This window comes from Ovis aries, chromosome 23 (assembly GCF_016772045.2).
Source record: "Ovis aries strain OAR_USU_Benz2616 breed Rambouillet chromosome 23, ARS-UI_Ramb_v3.0, whole genome shotgun sequence".
In the NCBI taxonomy this organism is placed as follows: domain Eukaryota; kingdom Metazoa; phylum Chordata; class Mammalia; order Artiodactyla; family Bovidae; genus Ovis; species Ovis aries.
Window position 1 is genome coordinate 21,736,291 of NC_056076.1, and position 16,313 is coordinate 21,752,603.

At 39.8% G+C, this 16,313-nt stretch overlaps 1 protein-coding gene across 10 annotated transcripts in view; it reads right to left on the bottom strand.

Moving 5' to 3' along the window:
* Window positions 1–2,002: 2,002 nt before the first annotated feature.
* The window catches only part of GALNT1 (polypeptide N-acetylgalactosaminyltransferase 1), a 124,223-nt gene continuing 109,912 nt past the window's right edge, over window positions 2,003–16,313 (bottom strand). For all 10 annotated transcript variants that reach the window (XM_042239388.1, XM_042239386.1, XM_042239383.1 and 7 more), the window contains 3 exons: window positions 12,922–13,020; window positions 12,308–12,442; window positions 2,003–4,208 (listed from right to left, as the gene is read on the bottom strand). In XM_042239388.1, the coding sequence (XP_042095322.1) occupies window positions 4,062–4,208; window positions 12,308–12,442; window positions 12,922–13,020 (381 nt within the window). In that variant the 3' untranslated portion in view covers window positions 2,003–4,061. The remainder of the gene's footprint in view (window positions 4,209–12,307; window positions 12,443–12,921; window positions 13,021–16,313) is intronic.

The window sequence follows — 16,313 nt, forward strand, 5'->3', positions numbered from 1 at the left end:
ACTAATCTGTGGATGGATATTTGGGTAGTTCCCAGTTTGGAACTATGAGAATATTCTTGCACAAATTGTACCGTGGGCACAAGCCTTTGTTTCTTTTGGTTGTTTGGAAGTGAAGTCAGTGAGTAAGCATAAATTTACCTTTATGAGGAGATGGCAAGCTGTATTCCAAGATGACAATATCAAGACGCCTGCACAGTTGCTCCACCTTCCCACTATTCAGCAGCTATGCAGTGCTGTTTCCTTCTGGTTTCGTTTTGTTCTCTCATGTTGGGCTTCTTTTCCTGTGCTAATTGTACATCAGGACAGCCTCTGTGAAGCATGTATTCAAGTCACTAATTTTCATCTTGTGTTGCTTTTGCAATGGCTTTTAAAAGTTGTTTTCCTGTGTACAAATCCTTTGTCATTTGTATGTATTACAAATATTTTCTCCTTGGCCATAGCTTGCCTTTTCACTTTAATAGCATCTTCTTGATGAGAAGGGCTTAATTTTGGTTAAGTTTATTTTTTTGGTCACACTGTGTGGCATGTAGGATCTTACTTCCCCAGTCAGGGATGACACCTATCAGTGGAAGCACAGCCTTAACCACTGGACCACCAGGGAAGTCCCATAATTTTGGTGAAATTTATCAGTTTTTATCTTTTATGGTTAACATCTCTTGTGTCCTGAGATATCTGCCTATTTTAAGAGTCATGGAGATATTCTGTTTTCTTCCAGGAGATTTGCTTTACCCTTCTCATTTATTTAGATCTGTGATCCACTCTGAGTAAGTATAGGTTGTGTGAAAGCATCAGTGTTTGGTGTTTTCTCATTATCTCATGGGTATCATTATTCCAGCTCCAAATGAAAACACTTCCCCCTTACTGAATTGTTTATTGAAAAGTCAGTAATGTTGTGTGCGGATCTATTTCTGGACTCTGTTCTATCCACTGATCTATTTGTCCTGACTTCAGTATCACACTCTCTTCATTTCTGTAGCTCTAAAGCAAGTCATACAATCAAGTAGTACAAAGTCTTCCAACATATTTTTCTTCCTTCTTTGATTTTCTTGGCTCTTTTGGGTCTATTCCATTTCCATATATATATATTTGCCAGTTTCTACAAGAAAGCCTCATATTTTAACTTCATTGATTCTATAGATCAATTTGTGGCCAACCGAGATCTTAACAGTGTGTAGTTATTCAGTCTGTGAACATATAGATTACAGTTTTCTGTAGAAACTATTCTAGTTTCTCTCAGCAGTGTGTTGTGGTTTTCTGGGTAGAAGGCTTGTACATCTGTTAATTGCTTTTAAGGTATTTGACTTCTTTGATGATAAACTGCATATTTAAAGTTTAATTCTCAGTTGTTTGTGGCTAGTGTATAGACAATACAACTGAGTTGCCTCATGTCCTCCAAAACTGTTAGTTCTGGTAGGTTTATCAAACACACTTCAAGAAATCAGACAGTATGGGCAGTGTCATAAGACATCTGATTTTCCAGAGTAAAAAGGGATTTGCCTTTTGCATACCTTTTTTCACAGTTATCACCTCAGAAATATTACCTTCTTTCTGATTTTCTTCTCCTTTGAAGAACATATAATTCTGGAGTTAAATTTTTTCTTGGTATAGTTCTTGAAAAATGGAGACAGCACCAGATCTTTACAGAGGAACCTTTGTTTTTCAACTGAATGTACAACAGGGAAATGAGGACATGGCCTACATGCTGCCTCTTATTTGCAGAATGGTGAACAAAGTACTGTTTTTCAAGATCCCAATTAGACCAGAAAGACATATTAAAATGGGTTGGGACTAGAGTAGGGTGAACAGATTTCTGAGATTTGAATCATCCTTAACTGTCACATTTATGAATTATTCACTGGTCGATAATCTTTTCATCTTTTTCATTCATTCTTTCTTCCCAATTTAATTTACAACAGTGGGGACCACACTGCCTAATCTACAAATAGCTATAAACAGCAGGGATCCATTTTTAACTTCAAATAAAACCAATATAAGGCACAACTATTCAGGAATATTTTATATTTTCAAAGTATTTAGGAATTTTTTAATTAGAAAAATAAAGGCAATGGGATTATCTATCAGGTTCTAAAAGTACCCATGAATGAAATCACTCACATCCCCCTCTTAAAAAAAAAACAAACACAACAAAACCTTAAATCACATTGTTGGTAAGTTTTCTTACAGTAAGAAATAAGACCAACCTACACTAGGTACAAAATCCTGAAATTCTGAGCATGAAAATAATTTACTGATTAGACATCCGATTTATTCAAGCATAAGGCCTACCAAAGAGAGAAACACAGCTCATGGAGTAGGGAAAAAACCCCCATCCAGCACTTGCTTTGTCTCAGAGTTCCTGGGGACAGAATTTATACATTCTGTACTACAGCTTCACTCTACAGCAGCCACATGTGCTTGGTATTAACTTGAATATGGTGTGAGTAACTTTCTGTACACTCAACTTGGCAAGTATCATTAGTGATGCAACTTTCAGAAACAGTCTTAGGCACAAGAAATAGCACTACCTGCAGTGAGAGTCTCTGATAAAGAAAAGAATATCATTAAATGTAATCTTACAAATAGGAAAATACATGTAATTTTTGCCAATGGATTGCCTCACATATCAGGAAAAATGTTACAATTAGATTTTCTTTCCATGAGATTAAAATGCTAATTTAATTGATACTGAACTTTTAATTGATCCTCAGGTTATCTTGTATTTAAGATTGGAACAAGAAAACCGACGTACCCTAAGTGGAATTTAGGGAAGAAATGCAGGCCTAATAATATGGAATAATAGCTGCACTTCTTTGGTTAACGCATTAAAAAGTGCCAATTAAACATTTTCAGTCAGATTTTATTAAAAAAAAAAAAAGCAGCAGATCAACATTACAATTCAAGAACCTAATCTAAATATGCACTTGACAATGAAGCACATCCAAAAATGGAGTGAAAAAACTTTTCCAAAAACCAAACGTATCATCTCCAAATACCCAATTATAAATCACTTCTGCAGGCCTTTTGTTGAGTGGAATCATAAACAAAAACAGAAGATTTATTGCTGTGAAAACAAATCTGTAGTACAGTAGTATGAATCTTGGGTGTTAAGTAAGCATAATCAGTTGAATCAAGTTAGGAAGTTGAAACTCTAATAAGAAATTTGTGTGTGTGTGTGTGAGCAAAGTCTGTAAGCCAGTTGACCCAAGAACAACTGAGATATCTAACTTGTTCACTGAGACCAGACACCACTTTAAATCTCCATTTTTTGAAGGCAATTAAAAATTACAATTCCAACAGCCCACAAACCAAAAAAAAAAAAAAAAAATGTAGAAAGCAATGAAAACTACGTTCAAAGAGCCACTTTTTTCAGCTCAATTTCAGCACCCCAAGGAAAAAAAAACATCCATGACTATCACAGATGAAAACAGAATGTCATTGGAATCAGTTATTTTTCCCCACTGAGGTATAAAATCTATATAGAAATTTGATACTATACTATAACAAATTGTACTTTTCATAGTTCTAATTTCCTTTAAACCCTGTTTAATATAGTTTTTTAAATTGTTGTAAAAATGTTTTCATGATTCTGAATCTGGTTCCAGTTCTTTTTCATTTATTTTTATATCAGTATTTAATATACTGGCTACCAGTTCTAATCAGAAAAAAAATCTTAGACATCTTTTCATTATGACAGCACATTCAGCGGAAGTCACTGATGTGCAAGCAAACCATAAAAGGTGCAGCTCTCTGGAAAGCGCAGTTCGTAGATTGTTTCAGTCTGAGTATTCTTTACGATGATTCTTGACGAGCGACTCTTTCAACCTTGTAAACATCAGTGTGCACAGTCTCGCTACTACATAGTTGCACGTCCTGGGACAGGAAGGCTGGTTCACAGCTAGTGGAAGCGAGGGCAGTCTATAAAGTTTTAATGGCTGATAAACCTTACATCCTGCAGAAGGAAAGCACTTTTCCTTTTTTTGCTACTTAAGAATGTGGCAGAAATGTATGCTGAGGTAGCCCAGTCAGTCCTTACGTTTTCCTTTTTTTGTGTAAATTTGGTCTCAGAATATTTCTGGAAGGGTGACGTTTCGAAGAAGCCACTGCTGGGATCGGCTTCCATTGCAGTCTCTGATGCTGGGCACCTGGCTGTCCTCGTCTGTGGCTTTATCCAGGCACTGGTTACTGTTCACATGCTGCAGGGTCAATTTCTGAAAGAGACAGGAAACAAGTCTTAATGTGAACGTGGAAAACAGAAACCAAAGCACCTCCACAGTCATATTTTTGTGATTATGAAGTTCCTCTGTAGAAAAGTATTTTGTTTTGCAATATAAAATAGAGTATTTAAGACACTGGAGGAATGTATCTATGTAAAGACAGCAACGCTGGGGGGAGGCATGGGGACTACAGAGGATTATGCTAGAGCTGCGATCAGATGACCTTAATTCTAAGGCCCAATTCTGCCATAAGCTCTGCAATACTGTGGGAAAATCCCTTTTCGTGCTTTGATTTCCTAAAACAAAAAGAAAGATCTTATTAGTGATTCCCAATTTAGGATCCTCAGCCTATTTTCCAAAAGGTATTTCAAAACTGCTTCATTTTCCCACAACAAGGCCGTTCAAATTAACTCCAATTCCAAACTTTAAGTTCTTGGAAACTCAGGTCTTTCTGAAGACTAAACTCACAAGGTTTATAAAACAGTCCTTAGTAAGTGGCTGACAGATGTGGCCACGTGTCTTCCTCTCTACTTGTTTGCATTCCAGACCTGATGCTGTCATGTTGATTTTTAGGAAAACTAAAAAAAAAATAAAAAAGGACAGATGGGCATTAAGAGACACATACTGACCATACTCATGAATATGATACCAAGCCCTGGTCAGGTGAAGAACTCCAAAGCAACTATGTAGGAAAGCTAATTACTTTACAATATTGTGGTGGTTTATGCCATACATTGACATGAATCAGCCATGGTATACATGTGTCCCCCATCCCGGACCCCCCTCCCCGCACCAGCCCTGAGTGCCCTCAGTTTCATGCATCGAACCTGGACTGGTCATCTATTTATTTCACATATGGTAACAGACATGTTTCAGCGCTATTCTCTCAAATCATCCCACCCTTGCCTTCTCCCACAGAGTCTAAAACTCTGTTCTATGTATCTGTCTCTCTTGCTGTCTTGCATATAGGCTGTCATCATTGCCATCTTTCTCAATTCCATATATTTGTGCATTAATATACTGTATTGGTGATTTTCTTACAAGGCCTCGTTTGTACCTATTTGAACTTCAAACAAAGCAAAACCTGATGACTGTCTACAACACAGCTATCTTAGCTTTCAGTCGTTTCTTCTTCTGCGTTGTGACCCAAGCGGAAGTTGGCAAAGGGGAGTGCACATTCGCAGATGTCACAGTTTACTATCCACACCGACTCCAGGATTAGACACTTAATCCTTGTAAGTGCTTCAATAAGACGTGGAAGAGTCAGCATGGCTGTGGCTGGTTTTACTTTTATGCACATGCCGGGTAGTTTATGGGTTGAGGGGCTGGGCTCTGCAGTGAAGACGTTTCTGGAGTGAACCCCAGATTTGTCACATACCAACGACATGCCCTGAAGCAAAACCCTCTCTGAGCCCCAGGTTCCTTATCGATGAAGTGGGGAGAGATACTTCTCGAGGCGTGAGGAAACATTAAGACAGTGTGCAGAGAGCACGGCCAGCTCAGTCACTCGCTGTCGGAACGTTCCACAGCGTCCTGAGCAGCTGCGGACGGTCTGGCAGCCCCGAGAGCCGAAGGTCCCCACACATACCACTGCTGCCAAGGCCTTCGGTCGTGTGTAGGACGAAAACAGAGCACTTTAAAAAGAACCCCTCGAACATTCCACAGGCCCTTCAAAGCTTCTCTGGGTGGCCACCTTCATCAGGCCCATTGTCAGTATTAAAGTAAAAAAACGCATTATTTCACTTATTTAGAATCATTAAAATAAGCTTGTTAACAAAGAGGTTATTGATCCATGCTGGATATTTACTCAAAATTAAGACAGAATCCCCCTAATTTCAGGGGGCTGCCACTCCCTTCAGGAGACCTGGCTGCTGGTAAGAAGCCCTGTTCAAGACACAGCTGTCTGGCTGCTGACTACAGGACAGAGTTCTGGGGCTCGTGACCGTGTGGGGACTGTGGCCACTGTACGCAGCAGAGGTTCTGCCAGCACTGACCAGCATCTGCACAGAAAAGGGGTTATGAAGGCAGTGGACTGACTGTAACCTCTGAAAGGATAAAGCTATAGTTATCACTGCATAAAAAATTTGCTGCTCCCTGCCTTTCAATGTAACTGTGATAAAATCTACATTTTCATTCCAGAAAGGACAGGTACAAGCAGTCAAAGCAAAAGAGCCAAGTATCATAAACTCTGCAATATGTAATATAAACAAGACTTAAAAGATGTAAGAATATACACATTTAATAAAAGATAGTATGGTATCGTGCAAAGAATCCTTGTTCAAGAATCCCAGGTCTGTCTGAGATCTGGTAGCACTGTTTACCTGCTCGGTGACCCTGGGCAATTAATTTCTATTCTGGGCTTCAATATTTACATGTATTAAACAAGGTCCTGAATTTTATTTCTAGGATTCCTTTGAAATCTAAGATTTCACAACTTTAGGTTTAAATGATACACTACTGACGTAAATGTTATTTTTCCAGATTGCTATTTTCAGCTGGAGGCAGCAGAACTCTGATGGGCCGTTCAGAGCTCCCTGTGCAGTAAACCAAGCTGTGAGACCCCCGCTGCAGCCTAACTCCTCCTTTACCCAGTTCTGCCATCTCCCTTTCCACAGGTGTTGATCTAAAGGGTGCTCCCTAATAAACATCCTGAACGCTAAGCTTGACCTCAGAGTGGAGCCTGCCTCCCGAGAAAACCCAGCCTGCTTGCAAAATGCTCCAGGGCTTTTAAAACTTTACACTCGTAACTGGTTCTTTCAAAGTATTGTAAATCATCTCAAGTGCCTTAATTTCTAATCAAACATTTGCTTTTTGAAAAACTGTTGTGAAAACCCTAAAGACTCCACCAGAAAATTACTAGAGCTCATCAATGAATATAGTAAAGTTGCAGGATATAAAATCAACACACAGAAATCCCTTGCATTCCTATACACGAATAATGAGAAAGTAGAAAAGAAATTAAGGAAACAATTCCATTCACCATTGCAACGAAAAGAATAAAATACTTAGGAATATATCTACCTAAAGAAACTAAAGACCTATATATAGAAAACTATAAAACACTGATGAAAGAAATCAAAGAGGACACTAATAGATGGAGAAATATACCATGTTCATGGATTGGAAGAATCAATATAGTGAAAATGAGTATACTACCCAAAGCAATTTACAAATTCAATGCAATCCCTATCAAGCTACCAGCCACATTTTCACAGAACTAGAACAAATAATTTCAAGCTTTGTATGGAAATACAAAAAACCTCGAATAGCCAAAGCAATCTTGAGAAAGAAGAATGGAACTGGAGGAATCAACTTGCCTGACTTCAGACTCTACTACAAAGCCACAGTCATCAAGACAGTATGGTACTGGCACAAAGACAGACATATAGATCAATGGAACAAAATAGAAAGCCCAGAGATAAATCCACACACATATGGACACCTTATCTTTGACAAAGGAGGCAAGAATATACAATGGAGTAAAGACAATCTCTTTAACAAGTGGTGCTGGGAAAACTGGTCAACCACTTGTAAAAGAATGAAACTAGATCACTTTCTAACACCACACACAAAAATAAACTCAAAATGGATTAAAGATCTAAATGTAAGATCAGAAACTATAAAACTCCTAGAGGAGAACATAGGCAAAACACTCTCAGACATAAATCATAGCAGGATCCTCTATGATCCACCTCCCAGAATGCTGGAAATAAAAGCAAAAATAAACAAATGGGATATAATTAAAATTAAAAGCTTCTGCACAACAAAGGAAAATATAAGCAAGGTGAAAAGACAGCCATCTGAATGGGAGAAAATAATAGCAAATGAAGCAACTGACAAACAACTAATCTCAAAAATATACAAGCAACTTCTGCAGCTCAACTCCAGAAAAATAAACGACCCAATCAAACAATGGGCCAAAGAACTAAATAGACATTTCTCCAAAGAAGACATACGGATGGCTAACAAACACATGAAAAGATGCTCAACATCACTCATTATTAGAGAAATGCAAATCAAAACCACAATGAGGTACCACTTCACACCAGTCAGAATGGCTGCGATTCCAAAAATCTGCAAGCAATAAATGCTGGAGAGGGTGTGGAGAAAAGGGAACCCTCCTACACTGTTGGTGGGAATGCAAACTAGTACAGCCACTATGGAGAACAGTGTGGAGATTCCTTAAAAATTGCAAATAGAACTACCTTATGACCCAGCAATCCCACTTCTGGGCATACACACCGAGGAAACCAGAATTGAAAGAGACACATGTACCCCAATGTTCATCGCAGCACTGTTTATAATAGCCAGGACATGGAAACAACCTAGATGTCCATCAGCAGATGAATGGATAGGAAAGCTGTGGTACATATACACAATGGAGTATTACTCAGCCGTTAAAAAGAATTCATTTGAATCAGTTCTGATGAGATGGATGAAACTGGAGCCGATTATACAGAGTGAAGTAAGCCAGAAAGAAAAACACCAATACAGTATACTAACACATATATATGGAATTTAGGAAGATGGCAATGACGACCCTGTATGCAAGACAGGGAAAGAGACACAGATGTGTATAACGGACTTTTGGACACAGAGGGAGAGGGAGAGGGTGGGATGATTTGGGAGAATGCCATTCTAACATGTATACTATCATGTGAATTGAATCGCCAGTCTATGTCTGACGCAGGATGCAGCATGCTTGGGGCTGGTGCATGGGGATGACCCAGAAAGATGTTATGGGGAGGGAGGTGGGAGGGGGGTTCATGTTTGGGAATGCATGTAAGAATTAAAGATTTTAAAATTTAAAAATAAAAACTAAAAAAAAAAAAGAAAAACTGTTGTGGTAGACTGTATAGGTTATACACAGTCTGCCAAAAGCCATTCCCACCCTCTGCCTCCCAGCTACATCATATCATAAAGACTGGAAAAGCAAATGCCTGCTTTCCCAGCCTCCCGCACAGCTGGTGGATCACTCTGAGAACAAGTTCTGGCCCATGAGACCTAGCAGAGACTGCTGTGGAGGATCCAGGAAAAGCTTTGGCTTTCCTGATAAAGAGGAATTCAAGGAGCAGCGTACCCGTCGTCTTTTCTTCTTGCCTTGAGTTGGGAGTGACACCTTCTAGTGGCCACAAGAAAACGGCCGAGAATATTGCTGCAATGTTACCCCTGACAGCACTGTGTCACTGAATCCACACCAGAAGCCACTTACCTCCAGACTTAAGGGGAAAAACGCACTATTTGTTCATGCTACTATAAATAGGTTTCTGTTACCTATTTAAATATACTGTCATTTTTCAATAAATATATACAATTGGGAGGCTTTTAAAAATATTTTGGTTTCATAATGACTGTGGGGTGCCACTGATATTCACTGTCTGGTGTCAGAGATGCCATATATCCTTTAGTACCTGGGGCAGTTACACCCAACGGGCAGCAGCATGCACCATGGAAAACTCCAGAACAGAATATTCAGTCCATTTCCAACAGTCATACTAACTGAGCTAATGCACGCATACGTACATATACGTGTGTGTGTGTGTATATATATATATATATATATATATATATACACACACATAAACTGTAGTTAGATACTGTGAAGGGAGACCCAGGAATTATAAAACATGGTCTCTATCCTCTAGGCTCCAACTAACAGAGGAGAAAAAGACTGGTAGACAAATATTAAGGTTGGTGCAAAAGTAACTGCAGTTGCATTCTTGAACTCTATTTGTTATTAGAATACAATCTTTTTAAAGCGCATTTCTTGTTCTGTTTGCTAATGACTTATTACTTGCTGTGTATTTTATATTATTCTAGAATAGGGTGATGATATTAGACAAAAAACAGATTCAGGGGATTTTCTTAATCAAGTTCAAAATGGATTGTAAAATAGCACAGACAACTTGCAACATCAACAAGGCATTTGGCCCAGTAACTGCTAATGAATATACAGTGTAGTGATGGTTCAAGAAGTTTTGCAAAGCAGACAACAGCCCTGAAGATGAGTGCAGTGGCTGGCCATCAGAAGTTGATGATGCCAATTGAGAGGATCATCGAAGCTGATCCTCTTAACAACTACATGAGAAGTTGCTTCATTTGGCATTTGAAGCAAAGTGGCAAAGTGAAAAAGCTCAATAAGGGGTGCCTTCATGAGCTGACCGCAAATCAAAAAAAGTTATTCTGAAGTGTCTTTTTCTCTCATTCTATGCAACAATGAAAAATCATTTTTCGATCAGATTGGGAAGTACGTTGAAAAGTGTACGTTATATGACAACAGGAGATGACCAGCTCAGTGGCTGCATCGAGCAAAAACTCCAAAGCACTCCCCAAAGCCCAACCTGCACCGAAAAAAGGTTATGGTCACTGATTGGTGGTCTGCTGCTGGTCTGATCCACTACAGCTTTCTGAACCCTGGCAAAACCATTACATCTGGGAAGTATGCTCAGCCCCTGATGAGATGCACTGAAAACTGCAACAGCTGCAGCCAGTATTGGTCAACAGAAAGCGCCCAATTCTCCATGACACTGCCCGCCCACACGTTACATAGCTAAGGCCTCAAAAGCTGAATGAATTCGGCTACTAAGTTTTGCCTCATCCGCCATATTTATCTGACCTCTCGCCAACCGACTACCACTTCTTCAAGCATGTCGACAACTTTTTGCAGGGAAAACACTTCCATAACCAGTAGGAGGCAGAAAATGCTTTCCAAGAGTTTGTTGAATCCTGAAGCATGGATTTTTATGCTACAATAAACTTATTTCTCATTGGCAAAAATGTGTTGATTGTAATGGTTTCTGTTTTGATTAATAAAGATGTGTTTGAACCAAGTTGTAATGATTTAAGATTCGTGGTCTGAAACCGCAATTAATTTTTCACCAACCTAATAACTATAGAGAAGCACAAAATCACAGGGGTCAGAAACGATTATACTTAAGACAAAGAGAGCTAATTTCTGGCTGAGGGTGATGTCAGCTCTGGGCCCTCAAGAACAGGCGGGATCTGTCAGGCACAGGGAATAGTATGACCTTAAATATAAAGTAGGAAAGAACTGGATATGGTCGGGGAATAGCTGGTGGAAGATGAAAGTAGACCAGGATTTGTATGTGACACAGTGTAAGCAGAAAAGAGAGCCAAAGTCAAAACCTGGTTTGGATCTCATTTTAGGGGTAGGGTGAAGCAGTAGAGTGAAGCAAGCCGAAGAGAGAAAGCTGTCTGAAGAAACTGAATAGGAGTGCATCTATAGGCAACAGGAAGAGGATTTTGAAAACATATCTGCTTAGCAGTCGTAAATGCTATAGAGAAGTTAAGCACAAGAGATGTGAGAGCTCTGGCTTTGTATCCAGGAGCTGTTTCTGCAGTGTCAGGCCAAGGCAGGAGCCAGGGTTGAAGAACCAGAGGCCTGAGTGTCAGCCACTCAGTCGCCGTCATACAACACAAGAGAAGAGTAGGATGGTATGCAGAAAATGAGGTAGCAACAAAAGTGTGTCCCAACATGGAGAGAAGAAAGCCAGTGCTGGACGCAGAGAAAAGCATCCCGAGAAACCCATCCTGAAGATGCCAGTGCCGGCTCCAGAATGGGAGAGCACAAGCATCAGCTGGGAGGTTAGTCAGGTACGAGGAGAGGAAGGGAGGTTTGCTGGAGAGGCTCTGCGTCCTCTCTGTGAGCACCACACCCGGGCGGTGGGGAGGGGGCGCAGCTCCAGAGGAGAGCAAAGATAAAGTCACTGACAAACAGGAGGAGCCAGGGAATTTCATTAATGAAACCTACATGTTTAAATTCAGTAATTTTAAAAGCCTCCTTACTGTTCCACTTTCACCACACTGGACGGCAGAGCTTGAGGACACACAGAGGGGAGAGTGTGTAGTAACCCAAGAACCCAGGACTGGAGTCAACACTCATTACTGGACAGATTGCAACATGTGTGTTTTAAGTTATATTGCGTTTCCTGTCAATTTTGGGAGTATAAGAACAATTCGATTTATAGTATGCAGGCTCTATAAGAATTCATTCTTCTAGGTGTAAAGTAGTTTATATAGTATACCCTATGACACACACTTTTATTCCTATTTTCAACTGGAATATAACTTACCACCGGGTCATACTCCCAAAGCTGGTTGCCTTTTAGGTGGTGGCATTTGAGCATTGTGACTGGGCCATTAAGTTTGGAGACATCCAAGCAAAGGTCATCTGTTCTAATTTCTTTGTTGGCAGTGTAAGAGAAAACCTGATAAACAAAAACGCACATATAAGTTTTAACAGCAAAGTAAGTTAGTGTTTTATGTACCCAAGGATCTGGCAGGGAAAAAAACAAGTATTGAAAATAAATGCTTTCTGAACTTTTATTAGTACAATAGAGAACAAATGACTCAGAAAAGCCATCACTATTTTTGCAGAGGAGAAGAAAAAATGACCTTAAGTTCTCTGTATACACTGAGTTTATTGTCAAGGGTTGTCATCTGTTTGACTAAAAAGGGCAAAATAAATCTCATGTACAATAATGTAAATATAGTTCTCACAAAGGGCCGTTTACAAATGTTTCATTTTAAAAACAGTCATTAGATTGAAGGCTCCATTCTTCTAAAGGTCTTTATTATTTGCTCTTTAGAAGTAGGAAAATGTTTCCTGAATGATATCATGAGACAAAAAGGGAAGATTAAAACAAAGCCAAAAAGTATCCCTTTAAAGCTTTACTAAAATACTCACCTGATTACCTCCCATACCGTGACAGTTAAAAATTCCAACTTTTTCATTCTCTTTTCTAGCCATGTTATCTAGACACTGATTTGTTTCCACATTTCGTATCTAGGGGAAAATGAATAATGAAAACACCACGAGTTAGAGAGGCTCACTAGACAGACACGTGCAGATCTACACACACACTGAAACTGATTCAAACTTCCCACTAAATCCTTAATTTCTGAGGCAAGGTCTATGAGTTGGGAGCAGGGGGAACATCATGGCCTAGGATTCTGTGGTCTAAAAAGCTCTTAACTATTTATATGATAATTTTTGTGTTTCAAGGAGAAATCCTTTAAGTTTTTATTTCTTTCTTTTATCCCAAGCTGTTCTTCTGGAATTTGTATTTAACTCAGTAAGCTCCACTTTGCCTAATAATTTTAAAGCAACCAAACAACTCCCTGTGGACACTGTTTGCCACCATGATAAGGGGGCAGTACTTTTGTTAACTACTTTGATGACTTCTTAGGAGATTTAAGGTGGGTATTTTCTAAGCAAAGAACCAAGAACTTGGCTTGACTGGGAAGCCTACGCACTCTTCTGTTAGATATTTGTCTATTACTGTAAAAAGCTGAATCAGTCATCAGAATTAGGAAGAATAGTTTAAGCACTGTTCCTTGATATTCGTTTCTCTCTGAACCACTGTAGTTTAAAAGCATATGGCAAATTAACAGACATTTGTAAAGTCCCAAACCTGTTCTCAGCGTTAGCAGGTAAGCCAGAAGAGAAGTGCGGGACAAACTATATGCTATGCAGATGGAAAGCTGTGTGTGATGGATAACAGGCCAGTAAAGCTAAAACCGCAAATAACTCATTTACTTCCATAAACGTGTGCTGCCTACATATTATTCTGCTATTTTAATAAGGCACTAACAAGTCCAGATGCATTTTTTTCATATAAAGATACAACAGAGATAAAACAGTCTAAGTATGAATAACTATTAGTCCCAGAGGGTCAGAATAAGAACTGGGGCTTTGGCCTAAGAGAGGGGCCTCAGTTTAAGTCCAAATGATCCAGACCCTCTGAGGACAATTTCCTAAGAGTGACTAGTCAGCTCTATGCTGAGGCTGGGTGAGACAGGGCATCCATGTACCTACTCTGGAGTCCAGCACATAGTAACAGTAATACTCAGAAATAGTGATAATCTGCACTGCTGCCTTATCACCAGTCACCTCCATTTGGCGATTCCATCAAAACCTCAAATTCAGTTCAAGCAAATGCAGGATTTCCCAAGTCTTTAATGCTAACATTTCTTTACCTGAACATTCTGACATAACCCTGCCACTCCTGACTCTGAGGAGACTCCTGGGTATAACATACCACATCAGTCTCCAGGAATTCTTTTACTGCATAATACACCATCTTTTTATCCATTATTTTAAAGCAGAAACCTATTACCTCATAAGTAGATTTTAGAAAAGGTTTTATACTTAGATACAAATATGCATGAAAGACATCTTTCTGCATCTCAGTGGGCAGTCAATACTTGATCACAGCTCTCTTACATGACAAAAAATTTAGTTCCAATTTTGACAAGATGAGCCTTTATCTCATATATCCATATACTGTTATCTCATATATCCATATACATATTTCCTTATACTGTTGAAAAAATTACCAATCCCCAGTCCTACATTTTCTTCAATTTTTTTCTTCCAAATATAGACACAGAGGTTTCTGAAGACAGGTGGTAAACGTCACAGAAATGATGAGGGAAGAACCAACACATTACTGTCAGCTTCTCCCTCTCACATGAGATGACTTTTTGGTTAAATACTTACCTTTTACCAAACTGAATATGAATCAAAACTTAAAAAGTACAATTCTCAAGTGTGACTGGACTCCCTATCACTCTGTAACTATCTTATATCAACTTTGGCGATTCTGTTACCGTAACTGATGTCGCTAACAATTACAGCAAATAAAGCACCCTTACTCTGCACTAGGCCTTGTTCTATGAGTTTTACCTGTGACACTGTATACTATTTTATCCATTTCTAAGAACAATTCTGGATTGTTTTCTGACATAAGAGGTCTGGGCCTCCATCCCTTGAGGATACTACTAACAACTAGATGTGAGAAGTAGAGTTCTCCAAGGACTGGAAACATGGCTTCCCAACACCTGTCTTGGTGGCAATGAACGCTGATCAGCAGGAAGTGGCCCCACTAAGATGGGTGGTCAGGGACTGAGTGGTCAGTTCTCTGCTGGGGCTTGATGGCACTGCTCCACAAAAGTGCAGGGGAAGCCTCGCACACTCAGTGAGAAAGCACTTCTGTAGAAGGGCAGCTGGATGCTCGGTCCCTGGGCAGAGGGGATTCTGTCTGGCTTAACATGTAAGTGGCATCTCTGAGCTGCTTTCCAGGCAGTTTTTCCATATGCTAATTGCTAGAGAAGACACTTTTCAGGGAATATCCTCTTCCTTAGTAGGAATACATGTGGGCTACCTCACCTATGGAGTGTGTGAGATGATTTTTTGAGGACATGAAAAACCAGGATGACTAAGGGTGAGTTTTGGGAACAGTTCTATTCTTTATGATGTCAGGAGGCAGTAGATCATTTAATAGGCTGGTTTGGTGGGAGTTAATTTTGGAGCCTTTGGAAAAAGAAAATATTAGGGACAAACATTTTTAAAGAAGTGTTGGATTCAGTTCAGTTCAGTCGCTCAGTCGTGTCCGACCCTTTGCGACCCCATGAATCACAGCACACCAGGCCTCCCTGTCCAACACCATCTCCCGGAGTTCACTCAGACTCACATCCATCGAGTCAGTGATGCCATCCAGCCATCTCATCCTCGGTCGTCCCCTTCTCCTCCTGCCCTCAATCCCTCCCAGTCTTTTCCAATGAGTTAACTCTTCACATGAGGTGGCCAAAGTACTGGAGTTTCAGCTTTAGCATCATTCCTTCCAAAGAAATCCCAGGGCTGATCTCCAGAATGGACTGGTTGGGTCTCCTTGCAGTCCAAGGGACTCTCAAGAGTCTTCTCCAACACCACAATTCAAAAGCATCAATTCTTTGGTGCTCAGCTTTCTTCACAGTCCAACTCTCACATCCATACATGACCACTGGAAAAACCATAGCCTTCACTAGACGGACCTTAGTCGGCAAGTAATGTCTCTGCTTTTCAATATGCTGTCTACGTTGGTCGTATCTTTCCTTCCAAGGAGTAAGCGTCTTTTAATTTCATGGCTGCAGTCACCATCTGCAGTGATTTTGGAGCCCAAAAAAATAAAGTCTGACACTGTTTCTACTGTTTCCCCATCTATTTCCCATGAAGTGATGGGACCAGATGCCATGATCCTCATTTTCTGAATGTTGAGCTTTAAGCCAACTTTTTCACTCTCCTCTTTCACTTTCATC